Source organism: Kogia breviceps, chromosome 3 (assembly GCF_026419965.1).
Source record: "Kogia breviceps isolate mKogBre1 chromosome 3, mKogBre1 haplotype 1, whole genome shotgun sequence".
NCBI lineage: Eukaryota > Metazoa > Chordata > Mammalia > Artiodactyla > Physeteridae > Kogia > Kogia breviceps.
In genome coordinates, this window is record NC_081312.1 from 31,224,225 (window position 1) to 31,243,066 (window position 18,842).

The 18,842-nt window shown below is 36.6% G+C and overlaps 1 protein-coding gene across 7 annotated transcripts in view; it reads right to left on the bottom strand.

The window, feature by feature from the left end:
* PCNX1 (pecanex 1) overlaps positions 1–18,842 on the bottom strand; it is a 173,033-nt gene that overhangs the window by 118,744 nt on the left and 35,447 nt on the right. For all 7 annotated transcript variants that reach the window (XM_067028238.1, XM_059055752.2, XM_059055751.2 and 4 more), the window contains 3 exons: positions 8,887–8,992; positions 4,971–5,016; positions 3,739–3,828 (listed from right to left, as the gene is read on the bottom strand). In XM_067028238.1, coding sequence (XP_066884339.1) covers positions 3,739–3,828; positions 4,971–5,016; positions 8,887–8,992 — 242 coding nt within the window. The remainder of the gene's footprint in view (positions 1–3,738; positions 3,829–4,970; positions 5,017–8,886; positions 8,993–18,842) is intronic.

Consider the following 18,842-nt stretch of genomic DNA (forward strand, 5'->3'; position numbering starts at 1 on the left):
AACAAGCCATTATTTCTCTTACATTCTTACAAAATCCAAATCTCCTCCTTTGTCCTCACTTCCCCTTCAAGCTATCACCTTGTACCTCTGATCTCCTTTACAAAAATTCACCAAAAAGTAGTCTATATTCACTGTTTTCAATTCATGTCCTCTGCCACGTATTCTAGTCCCACCCCATTAAGAAGCTTATCAAGGTCACCAACAACCTCTACACTAAGTCCAATGGTCAAGTCTCAGTCTCATATAACTTGGTCTATCAGCAACATTTGACAAAGCTGATCACTGTACTCTCCTTGAAATGTGGGGATACACACCTCTACCTCACCAGTGGTTCCAATTCAGTCTCCTGGATTTATTAGACTGCAGTGGCTCAGAGCTCAACAGCTAGAACTCTTCATTCTTCTGTCTATACTTTCTCTTTTGTACGTCTCATCCAATTTTCTGGCCCCATAATAACTGAAGTTCAGAAATACGTGTAACTAGTTCCTCCATCTTCTACCCAGCCCCGGTACTATACAGGGATGGACTAGAGTTCTGATCTTGGGTAGGGAAGACATGAGTGAGGCTGGGGAGGGAAACTGTAGATCCCTTCTTAGAAAATGTAGAGGACACATCCCGACAACCTCAGTTTTCTCCCAATCATCCTGAATCATGTTGATAAAATGAGTGGCAACTAGTCAACTAACTGCTAACTAACAACTAATTAAAGGTCACTGTCCTGTAAATCCAAACCAGCCAGAGAGCCAGAAGAACCCCCGCTGATATTTAAGCCAGAATGAACAACAGCCACTAGGTGGTGCCTAACCATAGCCAAGATCTACAGGGATTTGGATCAGGGAGCCAGGCTGCCTCAACTCCAGGCCAGCTAACCGTAGAGGCTTTCCCTGTTAGTTCATGAATTTCAGGTTAACCCAACCCCACACTTGACATAACTGAATTTTTATTTTTGATATTTATACACTGAAAACTCCTAAATTTAAAACCTCAACCCAGATTTCTTACCCAAAATCCAGACCTATCTAATTGTCTACCAATTACTGCTGCTTGGAAGTCTCACAGCAACTCATACTTGATATAACCAAACTGAACTCCCTCTCTTGCCCTCCACCATGCTCTCCCCACTCCTAAACCTGCTCCTTCTCAGTCTTCCCCCTTTCAGTTAATGGAGCCTCCATCCTCCCCATTAGTTAACCCCAAAATCTTAGAGTCATCTATGACTACTATTTCTCTCACACGGTATTTCCAAATCCATCCACATATCTCTCACTAACATCTGCCACACACAGTCAGACCACTTCTCACTACCCTGATCTGTGCCCCAATTCCTGCAATAATCTGCTAACTGAGCTCCCTGCAACAGCCTTTGCCCCCTTTAATATATTCTCAACACAGGAGCCAGAACAACTGTTAAAATGTAACACAGATGATGACACTTCTCTGCTCAAAACCCTATATAGCAGTTCATCATCTCACTGGAAATTAAAAGCAAAATCTTTAAAATGGCTTACAAGACTGTAATTTGGCCTCTCACTTACTCTGTACCAGCCCCACTATTTCTCAAACCCGACAGGCATGTTCCTGCTTTAGGACTTTTGCCTGTGCTGCTACCTCTGCACGGAGGCCTCCTTCCTCCCAAATATCCCAACAGCTCGCTCCTTCACCTCCTTCAGGTCTTTGTGCTTAGTGAGGTTTTCCCTCAACCGTTCTATTTAAACTTACGATGGCCAGAGCCCCCAGCACACCTTATCCTCTGTCTCTATTACTACAGTTATATTTGATTTATAATAGTATGTTTCCATACTAGTAGTATGGAAGCCACAAGGGTAGAAATTTTTGTCTGTTCACCCATTTTTTCTAGTACTTAGACTGGTACTAGGCACATATGAGTACTCAATAATAATTGTTAAATGTGAAATACGTGTGAAAATGTTATATGATAAAAGCAAGTTATAAAACTATGTAAAAGTAGTATAGCATAGTGATTAAAAGCAGGATTTAGAACTCGATTTGAACTACAGAACTGCCACTTTGCAGATGGGTGACTTTGGGCAAGTTTCTTATAACTGTGCTCTAAGCTATGATATACTCATCTGTAAAGTGAAAATAATAACTGTATTAACTTCAAATGCTTGTGAAGATTAACTGGGTGAAGGCATATAAAGTGCTTAGAAAAAGACCTAAAACAGGGTTTGATAAACTAAGGCCTGTAGAGCCAAAGAGGCCCTCTGCCTGTTTGTAAGTAAAGTTTTAGTGTAACACAGACATTCCCACCCATTTATATGTTGTTTACAGCCTCTTTCACTCTACAATGGCAGAGCTGAGTGGCTGCAGGAGAGACCACGTGGCCAACAAAGCTTTACAGAGGAAGTGTGCTGACCCCCTACAGGGCAACGGTATGCACTCAGTTACTGTCTAACGCCATTATCTATGTCAATATGTATCTGCCAGGGTAGATTTATAGCAATATAATTCCCAACCTGCTTGCACAAGGTACTTTCCAGAGGAAAATAAAGAGACCTATGACCCGTAATGGTAGTGGCACCAGCCCCTCTAAGATCACTATCCAGTTTCTGAGACACTAATGATTACATATTATAGAAAGGAATACTGTAATTCTCAAAGAAATTAATTCACCTTTCCTTTTTATAAGAAAATAGCTTCCATACCATATAGTATGTTTAAAAGTATTTTTAAGGGGAGAGGGGTAGGTTGTGAGGGGTGGTCCACAGAAGCAAACAAACAGTGACAAGGTACTGTAATTCCAAAAAAGCAGCTACAGTGATAAACCTACAATGCTAAGTACCAGGAACAAAATATACTTGCAAGAATTAAACCTGGGTAAAACACTAAATTAATGGGAAAATGTCACAATTCAGTGATCTATTTGTAACTTCATAAATAAGTTTCATAATTCAGTACGGGAAATTTATCACCTTGCCTGCCTACCAAACATCAGCCATAAGCTAATAAAAACAACAGGCTGGAAACAGGGAGACAGGTTTCTAATCCAATTTTGGCTCACTGATTATATAACCTGGGATAATGTCCACTTGAAATGGGTATGACATATCCATCCTTTCATGTTTGAAAATTAAAAACCAAACTTGAAAATGTGGCAGTTCTTAAAAAAAAAAAAAAAAAAAAAAAAAAAGGAACTCTATAAATTCCAAAAATACTCATTTGTAATGGAGTTGAATAATGAGAAAAAAAAATATCACTTAAAACCAAAATTTCTATTAAAAATTAAAAATCTGCTACAGGAAGGCACCAAGCTGGAAGCAGACAGTTTCTCAGTAAGTCCAACAGCAAATTATTTATCTGTGAAAACACATTGTCGTTTCTGCAGTTGGGCAACATATGCAGCAGCTGGCATTTAGACATCATACTGGATGGAAAAGCACAGTTTTACATACTAGGTTATCACTAAGCTAAGCAAGATGCTCTAACCAATTAAAGGAATAGCAGATTCTTATCTCCCATCTCACATTCATTCTGGGGCATATGCTCATAAAGTTTCCCTGTTTACTTGGCAGAACATGTATAGCTGAATTCCAGAAAGCTGTAAGTACTTATAACACTGTGTTACTGTTATGCTAGCAAATCATTTTATTTTAATGTTTCTAAAAAATACCATATTAAATTATTATAAACTTCTGCCAAAATATGAGAAGCACATTCCACAAAAATCACCCTGGTCACCATAATACATAAGGGCATCATAAAGTAAAACGTTCTTACCTTGTTCTTCACTTCCTTCCTTACAAAGACTAGAGCTCTGGCCCAGACTTAAACTGATATCATCAGAAGTCTTAGCGGTGTCTGTATCTCCTACAAAGTGAAGAGACCCATGAAGACATTATATGAAAAGTAAAGGCCACACAGTGTGGCATAACAAGGAAGGACATGAGGGAGCACAGTAGATATTTATTAACTAAAGCAGTTTTTGTATCAAGGGTTACAATGATGGGAGATGCATTAAACTAACAGGAAGTATCATGGACTGTCAGATCACATAATTATTCTCATAGTGCTACAAACCAAATAAGGAAAGCCTCATAATATTAGCTAACACAACTATTTCTTTCAAAAGAAGTTTTAAAAAGGAAATGCAAATCATGTAATAACAAGTTGAAACAACATAAAATTCCCTCCCAGGGAAAATTAGAGAGTTATAAAATTATAGGGCAAAAATAATAATGAATTTATCTGAAATAGATGTATTGAATAAAAGGGATATATAAGATGTACAGGAAAAAACCTTTTTTTTAGTGTCTTATTCATGCCCAATTTAAAGGTTTCACATTAAATTAGTTTTCTATGAACCTCATCAAAACCCATGAAAGTATTTTGCCTCAAGGCAGAGAAGTTTCTTAAAGACCAAAATTTATAATTCATACAATGTAATGCAAATGGTCAAATACTTTTATGAAATTTGGATGATGAAAGACCACAATTTAAATCAATTAATCTTTAATATAAGATACATAATTTGGGGCTTCCCTGGTGACGCAGTGGTTAAGAATCTGCTTGCCACTGCAGGGGACACAGGTTCGAGCCCTGATCTGGGAAGATCCCACATGCCGCGGAGCAACTAAACCCGTGCGCCACAACTACTGAGCCTGCGCTCTAGAGCCCATGAGCCACAACTACTGAAGCCCACTCGCCTAGAGCCCGTGCTCTGCAATGAGAAGCCACTGCAATGAGAAGCCCGCGCACTGCATCGAAGAGTAGCCCCCACTCGCCACAACTAGAGAAAGCCCGCTCACAGCAATGAAGAGCCAATGCAGCCAAAAATAAATACCTTAAATAAATAAATTTTTTAAAAAGTTTGCCATAAAAAAGATACGTAATTTTATCCACAATTCAAGAATGATTTTTCATTACATGTAAATATATGATACAGTTATCTTTATTACAAACAAAAAAGAAATGCAAAGTCAGAGGTAACTTTCAGGTTAGATCACACCTACCTTTAATAGTTGTTGCTGTTCCAAGACGAGAGGAACCAGATCCAATCTGAAAACATGACATGAAGTAAACGAAATGCTAGCTACGCCATCAGCACAGACTAGCAAGATTATCAAATGAAATTACATTATCAAAACACGTTATCAGTCACTTTCACCAAAAGGCCATGATATATCAGAGACACACTCCCTGTCTGCTGTGGCACATGCTGCACATCTAGTACAGATTTGCTGAGACACTGAAGCCCTCTGCGTACTCAGGACTGATGGAGCCACCAGGGCAAGAGCCTCCAACCTCGAACAATCCGTGCCAAACGGTCATTGTCATTTTTATATTGCATCATGACATGTTCAAGTTATAAACAGAAGCAAAACTAGGTGTTAAGTCTACCTGAAATAAATTTAGACTTATCATGGCACGTAAAGGGAAAGTTTGGAGGACATAACATACTAACAAAGAGCAACCTAAATCTTTCAAATTGTTAGTAAATCAATATGTTCTTTCCTGAGTTTCAGACAGAAAGTAAGTACTTCTTTGTAGGCTGCCATAACATATTTTTAAAGAATAAAAAAAAAACTAAGGCATCTAAGAAAAAGGAATTTGTAGCACAAACTCTATCAACAAAACACTAAAATCTGTGGAGCTTTTAGGGCTTATATTCAAGATGGTATAAGACGTCCCTAAAATTTCATAACCATCAATTATTATACTACCATAAAAATCATAGAAACACATACCACAAATTCCATGAACACATTAAGGAAACCAAATATAACATGACAGTTACTAAATCAACAAGTCTGAGTAACTCTTTTTATAACCTGTTTTCAAGGGATTCAAGAAGAAAATAGTCAAGCAAATTTAACACCTTATACTAAAAGCAAGAACATTCATATAATACTCATATTTTACCAAATCTTTTCTTTAATTGATTCAACTGAACAGAAGTATACAATGAGAAATTTGGTCAAAATATGTTAATATTGATTTTGAAGGGGCATGAGGGACTTTCTTGGTCTGGACAGCAATTAAACAGGTGTACACATATGTAAAAATCCACTGAGCCGTACACTTAAGTGTATACTACGCTGTATAAAAGTTATATGTCAGTGAAAAAGTAAGTAAGAATAAACATACACATACAGGTTAAAACTACCAATAAATTCTTATGTAGCCAATAAAAAAATGAGCTTTGCAATATTTTTTGAACTGTTTATTAAGTTTGATTCTCCTGATTTTTCCTAATTTCTGCTTTCAATTAGCCATAAAAGGCACTGAAACTAGATAGAAAGAAAAAGGCCAAAAAGCATTTTACTGCAAGAGTTTCACTCTTATCACACCTGCTAAACAAGTTATAAAACTAACATATGTTATTTTTCTACTAGAATAATAAACATGTAACTTCCTAGACCGAAGTTTAAAAACAAGTAAGCAAACAAAAAACACCATTTCATGCCACCCTTCTAAGAATTTAAACTTAAAAAAAAATGTTTTTTGAATATGTGCACGGTAGTCATTTGCTCACAACCTCAAAGTGTTCTTTTTCCTTCCTTAACAAGCTTCCCATTTTTGGTTCAAATGTTGGGCATATTATCTTTTGACTTATGAGAAGAGGTCCCAGACTCTGATCTAGGTGTGTGCTCTAGTTCTGCTCAATGAATGTATGGGAGAGTCTTCTGGAGGGCTTTGAGGAAAGACCTTTTCATGTCTGAGAAGATAATGAGCAAGGACAACTCTGCTCCACACTGTCACCTGCTTCTTAACTTTTCAACAGGATCGTAATTGAAGCTGCTGTGCTTGTCCTGCAGCTCTAAGGAAAAGCCAAAAGAACTAGGGAAATTCCAACCCAGAGCCCTAATATTATTGAGCTGCTGAAAAAATGCTATTAAACCAGCTCCAAACTTAGGTGACAAACATAAAACTATTTCTTTAAGTCACCTAATTAGTTGAGTTCTATTATTTGGTGACAAAAGCAATCTTAACAGATACAACGGGTGGTTATATTTTATTCTTCATGCTTTTCTGTATTATTTAAAAGTTATCCCCGTCAAATATAATGGAGTTGTGACTGTTCACACATGAAACAATAAGGGATTGAAAATATAAACCACAGTGCATACAAATAAAAGAATGCAATACAGTCCCCAAAATGTCACTGCAGAAAAACACTTAATAACATTAACATTCATGATACAGTCAGTAAAGAGAATCAAGTTCCAAAGAACAGCATACTAAAATCCCTCTTTGTTTAAAAAGTTTTTTTGATTATGACATTACAGATGATTTTTATTTTCTTCTTGTTATTTGCTAACTTTCTAAAAATAAACACATTCAGAAAAGGAAAAAATTAAGAAAAAATGGTATCTTCATACATGTAGAGGTAAAGTTTTACTTAATAGGTTTGCACAAACTAAGATGGTCCAGTGTTTCTTCTCTTTGATAAGTGCCAAAGGAAAGTCCAGGAAGGATTATGGATGTCAGAGAAGAAAAATTACTTCCAACTAAAGAGCAATCAGGCAAGGCCACCTTCCTCCCTGAAGCCTTGCCCCTCTCTCTAGCTGGAAACAATTACTTTCTCCTCTGAAATCTATAGCCCCTTTTCTGTACCATTCCTATGGCAACTATTACTTTATATCTTGTACTTACACTTACTTGGTAACATATATTTATAACTTCAGTTACTTATAGACATCTACTAGGAAATTGCAAACTCTTTGAGGGTAAGACCCACTCCACATCCCGGACAAATAAAATGCCTTAGATACCATCAGGCGCTAAAATATTTTAAGGAAGGTAAGTGATAAAAGGGAAGAGAGGGACAGGGCCGGGGTGGGAATGGAGAGTAGAAGATGGAAAGGAGAAGGGTAGCAGTGGCAGGAAGGAAAGAATGATCACAATGACTATGATAGAGCTACTGTGTTCAAGGAGTTCACTACCTAGTACAGAAGACATTTATATACAACTATGATAATGTGTAATAAGACCTATGTAATAAAACATGTGCGAGAAACATGGCACGTCTATATTGGTAATATCTCTACCAATATACAAAAAGCCCAACTTTACTTCCCCACTTCAGCTTCCCTAAAGGATTAACAATAATTATGTCAATAATTCCTTTTGGTATAAAACAGTATAAAACTAAAACACCAAAATCTAAGTAGCATAATAGCTTCTGATATTTGCCCTTTTTTATTCAAGAGTTAATATTTTAAGGAAAACCAAATTAGATGTGCTGTGCATTTAGATGCAGACATGCAATAATTACATTCAAGATGGGACTCCCTCCCTAAAACAAGTAGGGCAAGTTCTAATGGACGTGATGCCAAGGGTAGAGTTACCAAAGGTGGCTGGCCATTGCTGTGTCCTTTTGTCTGAACAAAAAAAAAAAAAAAGAAAAAGAAAAAAGGTGTGGCTCTTGAAAATTTGTTCCAGAAGTGTAGGCTTATTCCCCAGGGTAATCTGATGTTGCTAATATTTGTCAGTAAGAAGAAAGGCCAGGTTTAATTAAGAATATAAAATGTGCAGCCATATTTAAGGACTAAGTCGTTTCATTCTATAAAAAGAGACTGAGAAAAGCACAAGGGATAACCTATATGTCTCCAATACAGACAGACACCATGAAGGTAAATAAGCACACACTAGGAGCTAAAGTTCCTAAGGGCACTCACCACAACTGCCTCGATCAAAACTACCCCTGGGCTATTGGCATGTGGTATGTGCTCAGCAACAAAGTACTTAATTAATGTGAAAATTCTGTTTAAAATAATAGTAATAAAAGATAATCAATAAACAATCAAAATATTATTAAACAGCAAGATAAACCCAAACACTGACTGACTGTTACAGACAAGAGAACACCTGAGACCACCGTCAGGAGGAGGGAAAAAAGCAAAATAGAACAGCACAGGTTCCTACCTGGTTGCTTGGATCGAGGCCAGCATAAGAATTTCTTGAACTGCAACCAACTGGGGGTGTGGCCTCTCGAATGAACTCAGACATTTCAATGCCCCCACCAGGATCACTGTGGGGAAAAAATGAGAAAAGGAGAATAACTGTCATTATTCTGACACCAATGGTTTTCTTTTTGTTTGTTTAAGTTATCCTTTTTTCTGTAAAACTAACAGGCTCAGATATTTAATATAGCAAATTGGAAAAAAATCATTCTTCTTTTATAAGTCTGATAAATTTGAACTATTTTATAACCATGTCACTACTCCAAAACATTTAAAACTCTCTCCCAAACTGTCTATATCCAATCCAATATTAGAAACTGGCCTAGATTACAACTGTACCATACTAAATATAGCACATATTTTATATGTCATAAAACCACTCTAGCAAAGAAATTATTTGCCTTTTGTTTCCTAACAGCAAAGAGAAATTGGTCAGAAAGTAATCAGATCTTTTTTTAAATTTTTTTTATTTTTAATTTTTTAAATTTATTTATTTTTGGCTGCCTTGGGTCTTCATCACTGCGCGTGGGCTTTCTCTAGTTACGGTGAATGGGGGCTACTCTTCGTTGTGGCAGGCAGGCTTCTCATTACGGTGGCTTCTCTTGTTACAGAGCATGGGCTCTAGGCACGCGGGATTCAGTAGTTGTGGCACGTAAGCTCAGTAGTTGTGGCTCGCGGGCTCTAGAGCGCAGGCTCAGTAGTTGTGGTGCACGGGCTTAGCTGCTCCACGGCATGTGGGGTCTTCCTGGGCCAGGGCATGAACCTGTGTCCCCTGCAACGGCAGGCGGACTCTTAGCCACTGCACCGCCAGGGAAGTCCCAAGTAATCAGATCTTATACTCCCTGATCTCTCCAAGAGCACAGTCTGAATGAGCTGCATGATACAATGACGAACATGCATGAGAGCAATTATCCTGGTCAAGCTATCTGTATCTGTATTTCTTAAGTTAACAGAATTTAACTAGGATACTAACTTGTTTCACAGAGCTGGGATTTTAGACTTGCATGTGTAGAGTTAGAAGGCACAAGTTTAAAAAGTGAAATGATGCTATGTAGTAAAAACAGGCATTAGAAAGACAAAAGAGAAAAGTACTAGGTTCAAAGAACTAAGGAAGTCCACATATAGAACTTAAAGATAAAGGGATCCTAAAATAAGGAAAAAAGATCACACCAAATTTCAAAAAACTTAGACAATTTAAAAAAATTTTTTTAAAGTTGATATGTTGTATTTTCAATTTTATTCAGTTCAAGAAATTTTCTTTTTAGTGGGGAAGCCACTCGGCATACAGGATCTTGTGTGTGTGTGTGTGTGTGTGTGTGTGTGTGTGTGTGTGTGTGTGTGTGTGTGTGTGTGTGTGTGTGTGTGGTACGCGGGCCTCTCACTGTTGTGGCCTCTCCCTCTGTGGAGCACAGGCTCAGTGGCCATGGCCCACGGGCCCAGCCCCTCCGTGGCATGTGGGATCTTCCTGGACCGGGGCACAAACCCGTGTCCCCTGCATCGGCAGGCGGATTCTCAACCACTGTGCCACCAGGGAAGCCTCATACAGGATCATAGTTCCATGATCAGGGATTGAACCTGCACCCCCTGCGATGGAAGCGGGGAGTCTTAACCATTGGACCGTCAGGGAAGTCCCCTAGACAATTTTATAATAAAGTTCCTCAAGAACACAACTTTTAGAACAATTCAGGCCAGAAGTTATCATAATCCTATTTTTCCCCAAAGATTTTTACTCATTCTACCTGGTATACAAAGTCAGTCAATAAATTTTTTAGCTATTATTATCAAGGATAAAAGCTCTAGTATATATGCTCGACATTATTGTGGACATAAGCTATCTTACCATCTAGCATCGAATTCAATCTCCTGGTTAACAACAAAAAAGCAACTCCAAATTCTTCTGGTGAATCACCTCATCTCAATCTCTCATATGGCTGTGGGTAATGCTGACCCCACTCTCAAGTTTAGGCGTAAGCTCTACTGGCCAAAGTCAATCAGCATATCCCAATCTCTTGGTCACGGCAACTAGTAGTTCTAGAACAAGCACATGACCCAATTCAGGCCAGAAATGTTTTACTGTTGAGAGAAGAAACTTCTCTCTATCTGCTTGTCTTAATGCTGAGAAGATGAGTGCTAGAGCTGCTGTAGCCATTTTACAACCATAAGGGGAGAGCCTGTCTAAGAAGCCAACTAAAAGAAAAGGATAGCCTGGTAAAGGGAACCAGAGTCATGAAGCTACTTGAAATTCTGCACATTGCCACATCTGAAGACATCCCTTAAACATAGACTTTTTGGTAATGTGAGCCATAAATTAACTTAAGCCTGTTTGGGTGGGGATTCCAACAGCTGCAATCAAAAGATATAGGCAAAAGACAATCTGCTTACAAGTTCACCTTCCATTTATGTACTTATCACTATAGCTGTTTGAATTCTAGTGTGTTTTTTAAATTAATGGTCTCATAACTACCATGTCCCTGTTTGCTCATTGGGTCTCTAACTCTAAGCCATTGGCTACAGTTAGCTAACGGAAATTATCTTTCTAACTTGTTACCCATTTATAAAAATAAAACATAATGGAACTCAGTTACAAACACGATGGCCAAGTCTGCATACAAATGTCCATGTGTGAGAAAAGTGGAGTATGACCAAATTTGCTGGCCACTTGGTGTTAAGTTGCACGGCTATCTAGGCCGGAATGAGAAATATTTTTCTAATTTGGCAAAATCTCAAGTGTGTATATACAGGCAGCTATCACCCACTGAACTAGTGATGAGTAAAATAACCTGCAATACTGTTAACTCCATTGGAATGCATTCTCTAATTAAGATTGCAAAGAAATCAGAAGATAGAGAGCAAGGTGAAGACCAAGGAATAAAATGTTCTATGCCACAGAAAGGATAAAGAGCCCTCATCTTCCCTAGTTTATATGCATCAGCTTTAATGATATGTAATTCACATACCTTACAATTCATCCACTGAAACTGTGCAATTCAATGATTTTTAGTATATTCATAAAGTTGTGCATCCATCACCACAGTTGATTTTCAAACGTTTTTATCATCTCAAAAGCAAACCCATTTAGCTATTACCCTTCTCACCCCTCCTCCCCCCAGCCCTAAGCAACCAGTGATCTACTTTCTGTCTCTATAGATTTGCCTATTCTGGATTTTTTTTCATATAAATGGAATCACATAATATGTGGTCTTCTGTAACTGACTTCTTTCACTTAGCACAGTGTTTTCAAGGTTCATCAATGTAGTAGCACGTATCAGTGCTTTATCTTTCTATGGCCAAATAATATTCCACTGTATGGATAGAACACATTTTGTTTATTCATCCATCAACTGATGGACAATCTTACCCAGTTTTATACATCACTTCTGATAGCAAGTCCAAATGATTATAATTGGAACATAAAATTATTATTAATAACAAAGCAAATATTTCCTATATACTCAATACATTCCAGTCATAGGAGTGCATGCTTTATTTGAATTTTCTCATGAAACATTCCACTAAAAATCTATGATATAAATACTATCATCCTCATTTTACAGATGAAAAAACTGAAAACCGAAAGGTGTAAAAACTTGCCTAAGGTCTCAGAGGAGTAAACAAAATAAGCCAAGTCACTGGTATATGGAGTTCAGGTGGGAAGGGAGGACGCAAATAATACTTCCTCATCACTCTACAATGTGTTATCATATCTGCTCTTTCTGGTTTTTTTCCTTCACACATGAATGTAGGTACTCATAACCAGTAAGGACTGAGAAAAGATTTGAACACCAGGTCTAACTCTAAAGGCTACAGTCTAAGACACCAATAATGCCTTTTAACAAACAGGCATTAAAGGTCTCTTTCCAGTTCAAAACCAAAAGTAAACACCATTATCTAGGGAAGGATTCTTAACCTCAGCACTACTGACGTTTTGGGCCACATAATTCTCGACTGTAGGAGACCATTTTGTGCACTGTGAGGATGGTTCGCAGCATCCCTGACCTCTGCCCACCAGATGCCAGTAGCATTTCTCCCTGTGATAACCAAAAATGTCTCCAAATATTGCCAAATGTCTCCTGGGGGGCAAGGTCATCTCCAGTGGAGAAAACAATAATCTAGAACTAATGCTCAATGGTCAACATTGAGTGGGAAGGAGATATTAAGGGAGAAAAAAGATAAAGGAAAAAACAAACAGCTCCTTTTATAGAAAAAATATATCCTCTTGCAAACGTACTGTACCGTTCTCTTCTCTACAAATTCAGAAGCAGACCTTTTAGTCAGCTGTTGGTGTCCTAACATATAAATTGACCGAGTAGGAATTTTCTTTATTAGCAAGACTTGCAGATTTTCAGCAATGGAAATTTCAGCACATACCTGGAAAGTAAGTAGTTTACAATTCTCACAGAAGAAAAGTGGTCTACTGCAGTAAGCAGTACACCAAATTCAGGGAATCTCTACCTTTATGCCTTAATTTCCTCATCTGTATTTAAAAATAAAAACAGGTACAGGGAAAGGCAGAAAAGCAGAAAGGGTCTACTCTGAATTATAAAGGAGACTTCACAAATTAATTTGTTGATTATCAGTATCATAAGCTGCTCAGGCTTTAATTAGAACTTCACAGAACCAGCACAGTACTAAATTTACAAATTTAATCTAGATCACAACGATGTTCCTAAAAGTATGAACAGATAAAGGCAAAGTCCCTAAACAGAATAAATCTTCAGAAAATTTAGCCTAAAATTCACCTGTGTATATTTTAAATGGATCCTTAATTTACAATACTGTAAGCATCACTGAATGAGAAATGGAAAAAAAATATGGTTTGTCTCCAAATAATTGTATTCAAATTCTAAAATTTAGTGTCAGAAATATAATACATACATTTAATGGCTTTGACTCTTTCTCTAAGATGAAGATTGAACAAGCATTTCTGAACTGCTATGCCACAGCCCATGACAACCAGAAGCACAAGTAGTCAGTCCTATTACATTCATTCATTCATGCAACAAATTGACAGCTCTAATGTACCAAGCATAGTGACAGGATCTGGAAATAAGTGTAACTGTTTTCCGGTTCATTTCTGTTCAGAACAGAGATTTACAAGTGGGAGAGTGGAGGAAAGGAGATGTCGAAAGCAAATATCTACAACAAAGACCTTATTTAATGGTGAAACTTAAAAACACACCTAAAAAGACAAGGATGTACACCAATACTATTTCAATTTAATCATGTGTGAGAAGTTATACCCAAAGAAAAGTTAAACAAGAAGCATAAGGTCTAGAAAGGAAGAAATAAAACTGTCATCATTTACAGAAGATCAAGAAATAACTGACAAAGTTTTACCATTAATACGGGAGTTTAATAAGGTTGCTGGATACAAAGTAAACTGCTACATTTAAAGGGAGAAAAACAAAAGGTAATTAGAAAAAATCATATAATAGCAGAACAACTGTAAAATAATTTGTCAAATTTAATAAAAGCTATGAAAGCCTTTTAATGGAGAAATGATAAATCTTTACTGAAAGACATTAAAGAAGACTAAATAAATGGAGATATTTAATATTGTAAAGATACCAATTCTCAGCAGAGGAATCTACATAGCCAGTGCAATTCCAATAAAAACCCTAAGTTCTTGCAGATTTTTCCCAGTAGACTCTAAAGTTTACATCAAAGATCAAGGAGGGGCTTCCCTGGTGGCACAGTGGTTAAGAATCGGCCTGCCAATGCAGGGGACACGGGTTCGAGCCCTCGTCTGGGAAGATCCCACATGCCATGGAGCAACTAAGCCCGTGTGCCACAAGTGAGCGTGAGCTCTAGAGCCCACGTGCCACAACTACTGAAGCCCGTGGTCCTAGAGCCCGCGTTCCACAACAAGAGAAGCCACCGCAATGAGAAGCCTGAGCATCACAACGAAGAGGAGTCCCCGCTCACCACAACTAGAGAAAGGCTGCGCACAGCAATGAAGATCCAAAGCAGCCAAAAATAAATAAATAAAGTAAATTTATTTAAAAAAAAAAAAAAGATCAAGGAGCCGAGAGTAGCAAAATAACTCCTGAAAAAGAACGAGGTACAAGGTCTGCCCCACTAGGTATCAAAAGTCATGTTATAAAGCACTTAGGATAGTGTGGTAACTGCACGGGCATAAACTAGATCAACAGAACAGAAGAGGGCCCAGAAACATACCCATCATATATGAAAACTTAATTTATGACAAAATGAGTACTGCAGATCACCAAGGAAAAGATAGTCTGTTTAACAAATACTGATTAAACCAGTTATATATAAAGAAAAAAAAAACAAATCCTGAATCCCTACCTTACAACAGATCATAATAGTTTCCAGCAACACTGAAATGTGAAAACAAAAGAAACATGAAACTTTAAAAAGACAATCTTTCTGAGAGTATCCTTCTAATATCTGTGTAGGAATAATTTCTTAAACAAGGCACAAAAATGTTAATTACCAAAAAATGATAAACTGTGTATTAAATTTAAGAATGTACAATAATCATAAGAAACCTTAAGAAAAGCAAAATGACAAGCTACAAACTGGAGAAAGATGTCTGTAATGTATATAACCAATAAAGGAGGAGTATAATGAATATATTTTTTAAAACTCATTTTTCTTAATAAGAAAAACAGAACTTCAAAGAAAAATTAAAAAGAAATGAATGGGCACCGGAAACAACAGAAAACTTAAGTGGACCATATATGTGAGATAAGATGCTCAGACTCATTAGTAATCAGAAAGGTTAACTAAAGTCAAAATGAGACACATCTAACACTTAACTGTTAAAATGGCAAACTCTTAAAACTTACCAAAATCAAAGATTGAGGATATGAAACAATAAGGACTTTCACATACTAACGGGGAGAGTATACATTGGTACAATTGTTTTGGCAAACAGCTTGTATTACCTAGTAAAACTGAACGTGAAAATACCCTATGAACCAGCTTACATATACTAGATATTCACATGTGTATGAAGAGACATATATAATAATGTGTTATCTGAGCAAAAAAACTTGAAAAAATCTGAATGACTATCAACAGAAGAATTGATAAATTGTAGTCCATTCCTACAGTGGTTGACTATACAACAGCAAACATAAATGATAGCCAAAAGCATCAACATGGGTAAGTCTACAAAATATGATATTCTGCACAAAAAAAGCCCTTCACAGAGAAATACATACAGTATGATTCTCTTTAGGATGTCCTAAGGTAGACAAAGTTAATTAGGAATATCTACAAAGACTATATAACAATAAAGCAAGGGAATTATTAACAAAAAATTCAAGATAAAGGTCACTCCTGAAGGGAAAAGGGTAGAATGATATAGGAAAGGCATACATGAAGACTTGTATGGTAATTTTATAATGTCCTTATTACTTAAGCTGTGTGGTGGATAAGTATTCACTTGATTATTATTCTCTAAATTATACATGTAATTGATATACCATTTGGAAATATATATATTTCACAATAAAATGTTTTGAAAACTAAAAGAAAAATTCAGTAACAGAAGCAATTAAAAATATGTAAGATTATACAGAACTAATAAGAGCTAGCAATTACTGAGTTCGTCCACATACCAGAAATGGTACTAAGTCCTTTACATATATGATCTCATTTATTCTAATAATCCTATGAGACAGTACTACTATTTGTCTCATCATCCAGATGAAGAAGCTAAGGAATAAAAAGCTTTAGTAACTCCCCCAAGGTTATACTATCAGGAAGTAACTCAAGCCCCTGGCAGATTAAGTGCAGAATCTACATTCTGATTGCTTACCCACTAAATGAGGGTATACATTTCCTAACAGAAAAAGAATAGACTTAAGACCTATGCAGGACCCACTAAAAAATGTACACACATATACCATGTCTCTGAGTGAGACTTTCTATTTTAAAGGCTGAGTTCTCTCCAAATTTAACACAATTATCATCAAACTTCTACTGAAATTTTCTGGCGAATGTGTTTACAAGGGAACAACTCATAAAAAACTAAGTACACACATGAGGATAACTAAGATAATACTGAAAGAAAAATACTGAAGAGGGTTTCATACTAAGTATTAAGCATATTAGAAGGCCATAAAAACAGTATGTTATAAGCAAAAAGAGAGATCAATGGAGCAGAAAACAAAGCCCAGAAACGGACATAACACAAATATGGTACATGAAAAAGCAAACATTGAAAATTACTGGGGGGAAAAAATGCATTATTCACTCAGTGTTGTTGGTACAATACTAACAAATCTTAAAAAAAAAAGAAGTTAGAAATGTTTTCAGATTGACTACAATTTAAGAGTAAAAACTAAAATGATAAAAATACTAAGAGTACACACAGGTGAATATTTACATAATACGGGGAAAGAAAACTATCTCACAAAACTTGATATTAAAGACAGAACTAATAAAGTTTCATAGAATAAAACAGATCACAGAAAAATTAATTGTGGCATACAAATATATAAATAAAATGCCATAAAGTGAGGAAAAGTATTTGACACAAAATGATATCCTTCATAAATATCTTCTCCAAATCAACAGTAAAAAACTAACCACAAACAGAAAAATATACAATTCACAAAATAACAAATATAAATGGAACACCACAAGAAAAATAGTTCCATTTCACTAGTAATCCAAAAACTGAAAAAAGTAAACAATGAATTATTTACCGGTTTGTGAAAATACTAAATAGTGTAGTCAAAAGTGCTAAAAAAGAAGCCCTCAAACTGCTGATCACAGTAATTAAAAGGTAAAAATCTTCAGAATTTGGCAATATATATTCAGAAACTTGAAAATGGGTGTAGCTTTCCAGTAATTCTACTTCTGCTAAATCATGATAAAAAATTTAGACATTTAAACTTTGAACATCACAGTGATCTAACACAAATTTAAATTAGAAAATAATGGAAATAATTAAAAACGAGATAGCTAAATTAAGGTATTGTATAACCACAAAATGGAATACAGTGTAGTCATTAAAAATACTATCACAGAGTTAGATAGCCTCATCCACCAGAGGGCAGACAGCAGAAGCAAGAAGAACTACAATCCTGCAGGCTGTGGAACAAAAACCACATTCACAGAGACAAACAAGATGAAAAGGCAGAGGGCTATGTACCAGATGAAGGAACAAGATAAAACCCCAGAAAAACAACTAAATGAAGTGGACATAGGCAACATTCCAGGAAAAAGAATACAGAATAATGATAGTGAAGATGATCCAGGACCTCGGAAAAAGAATGGAGTCAAAGACTGAGAAGATGCAAGAAATGTTTAACAAAGACCTAGAAGAATTAAAAAACAAACAAAGAGAGATGAACAATACAATAACTGAAATGAAAACTACACTAGAAGGAATCAATAGCAGAATAACTGAGGCAGAAGAACGGATAAGTGACCTGGAAGACAGAATGGTGGAATTCACTGCTGCAGAATAGAATAAAGAAAAAAGAATGAAAATAAATAAAGACAGCCCAGGAGACCTCTGGGACAACATTAAACGCAACAACATTCGCATTATAGGGGTCCCAGAAGGAGAAGAGAGAAAGAAAGGATCAGAGAAAATATTTGAAGAGATTGTAGTTGAAAACTTCCCCAACATGGGAAAGGAAATAGCCACCCAAGTCCAGGAAGTGCAGAGTCCCATACAGGATAAACCCAAGGAGAAACATGCCGAGACACAAAGTAATCAAATTGGCAAAAATTAAAGACAAGGAAAAATTATTGAAAGCAGCAAGGGAAAAACGACAAATAACATACAAAGGAACTCCCATAAGGTTAACAGCTGAGTTCTCAGCAGAAACTCTACATGCCAGAAGAGAGTGGCATGATATACTTAAAGTGACGAAAGGGAAGAACTTACAACCAAGATTACTCTACCTGGCAAGGATCTCATTCAGATTCGAT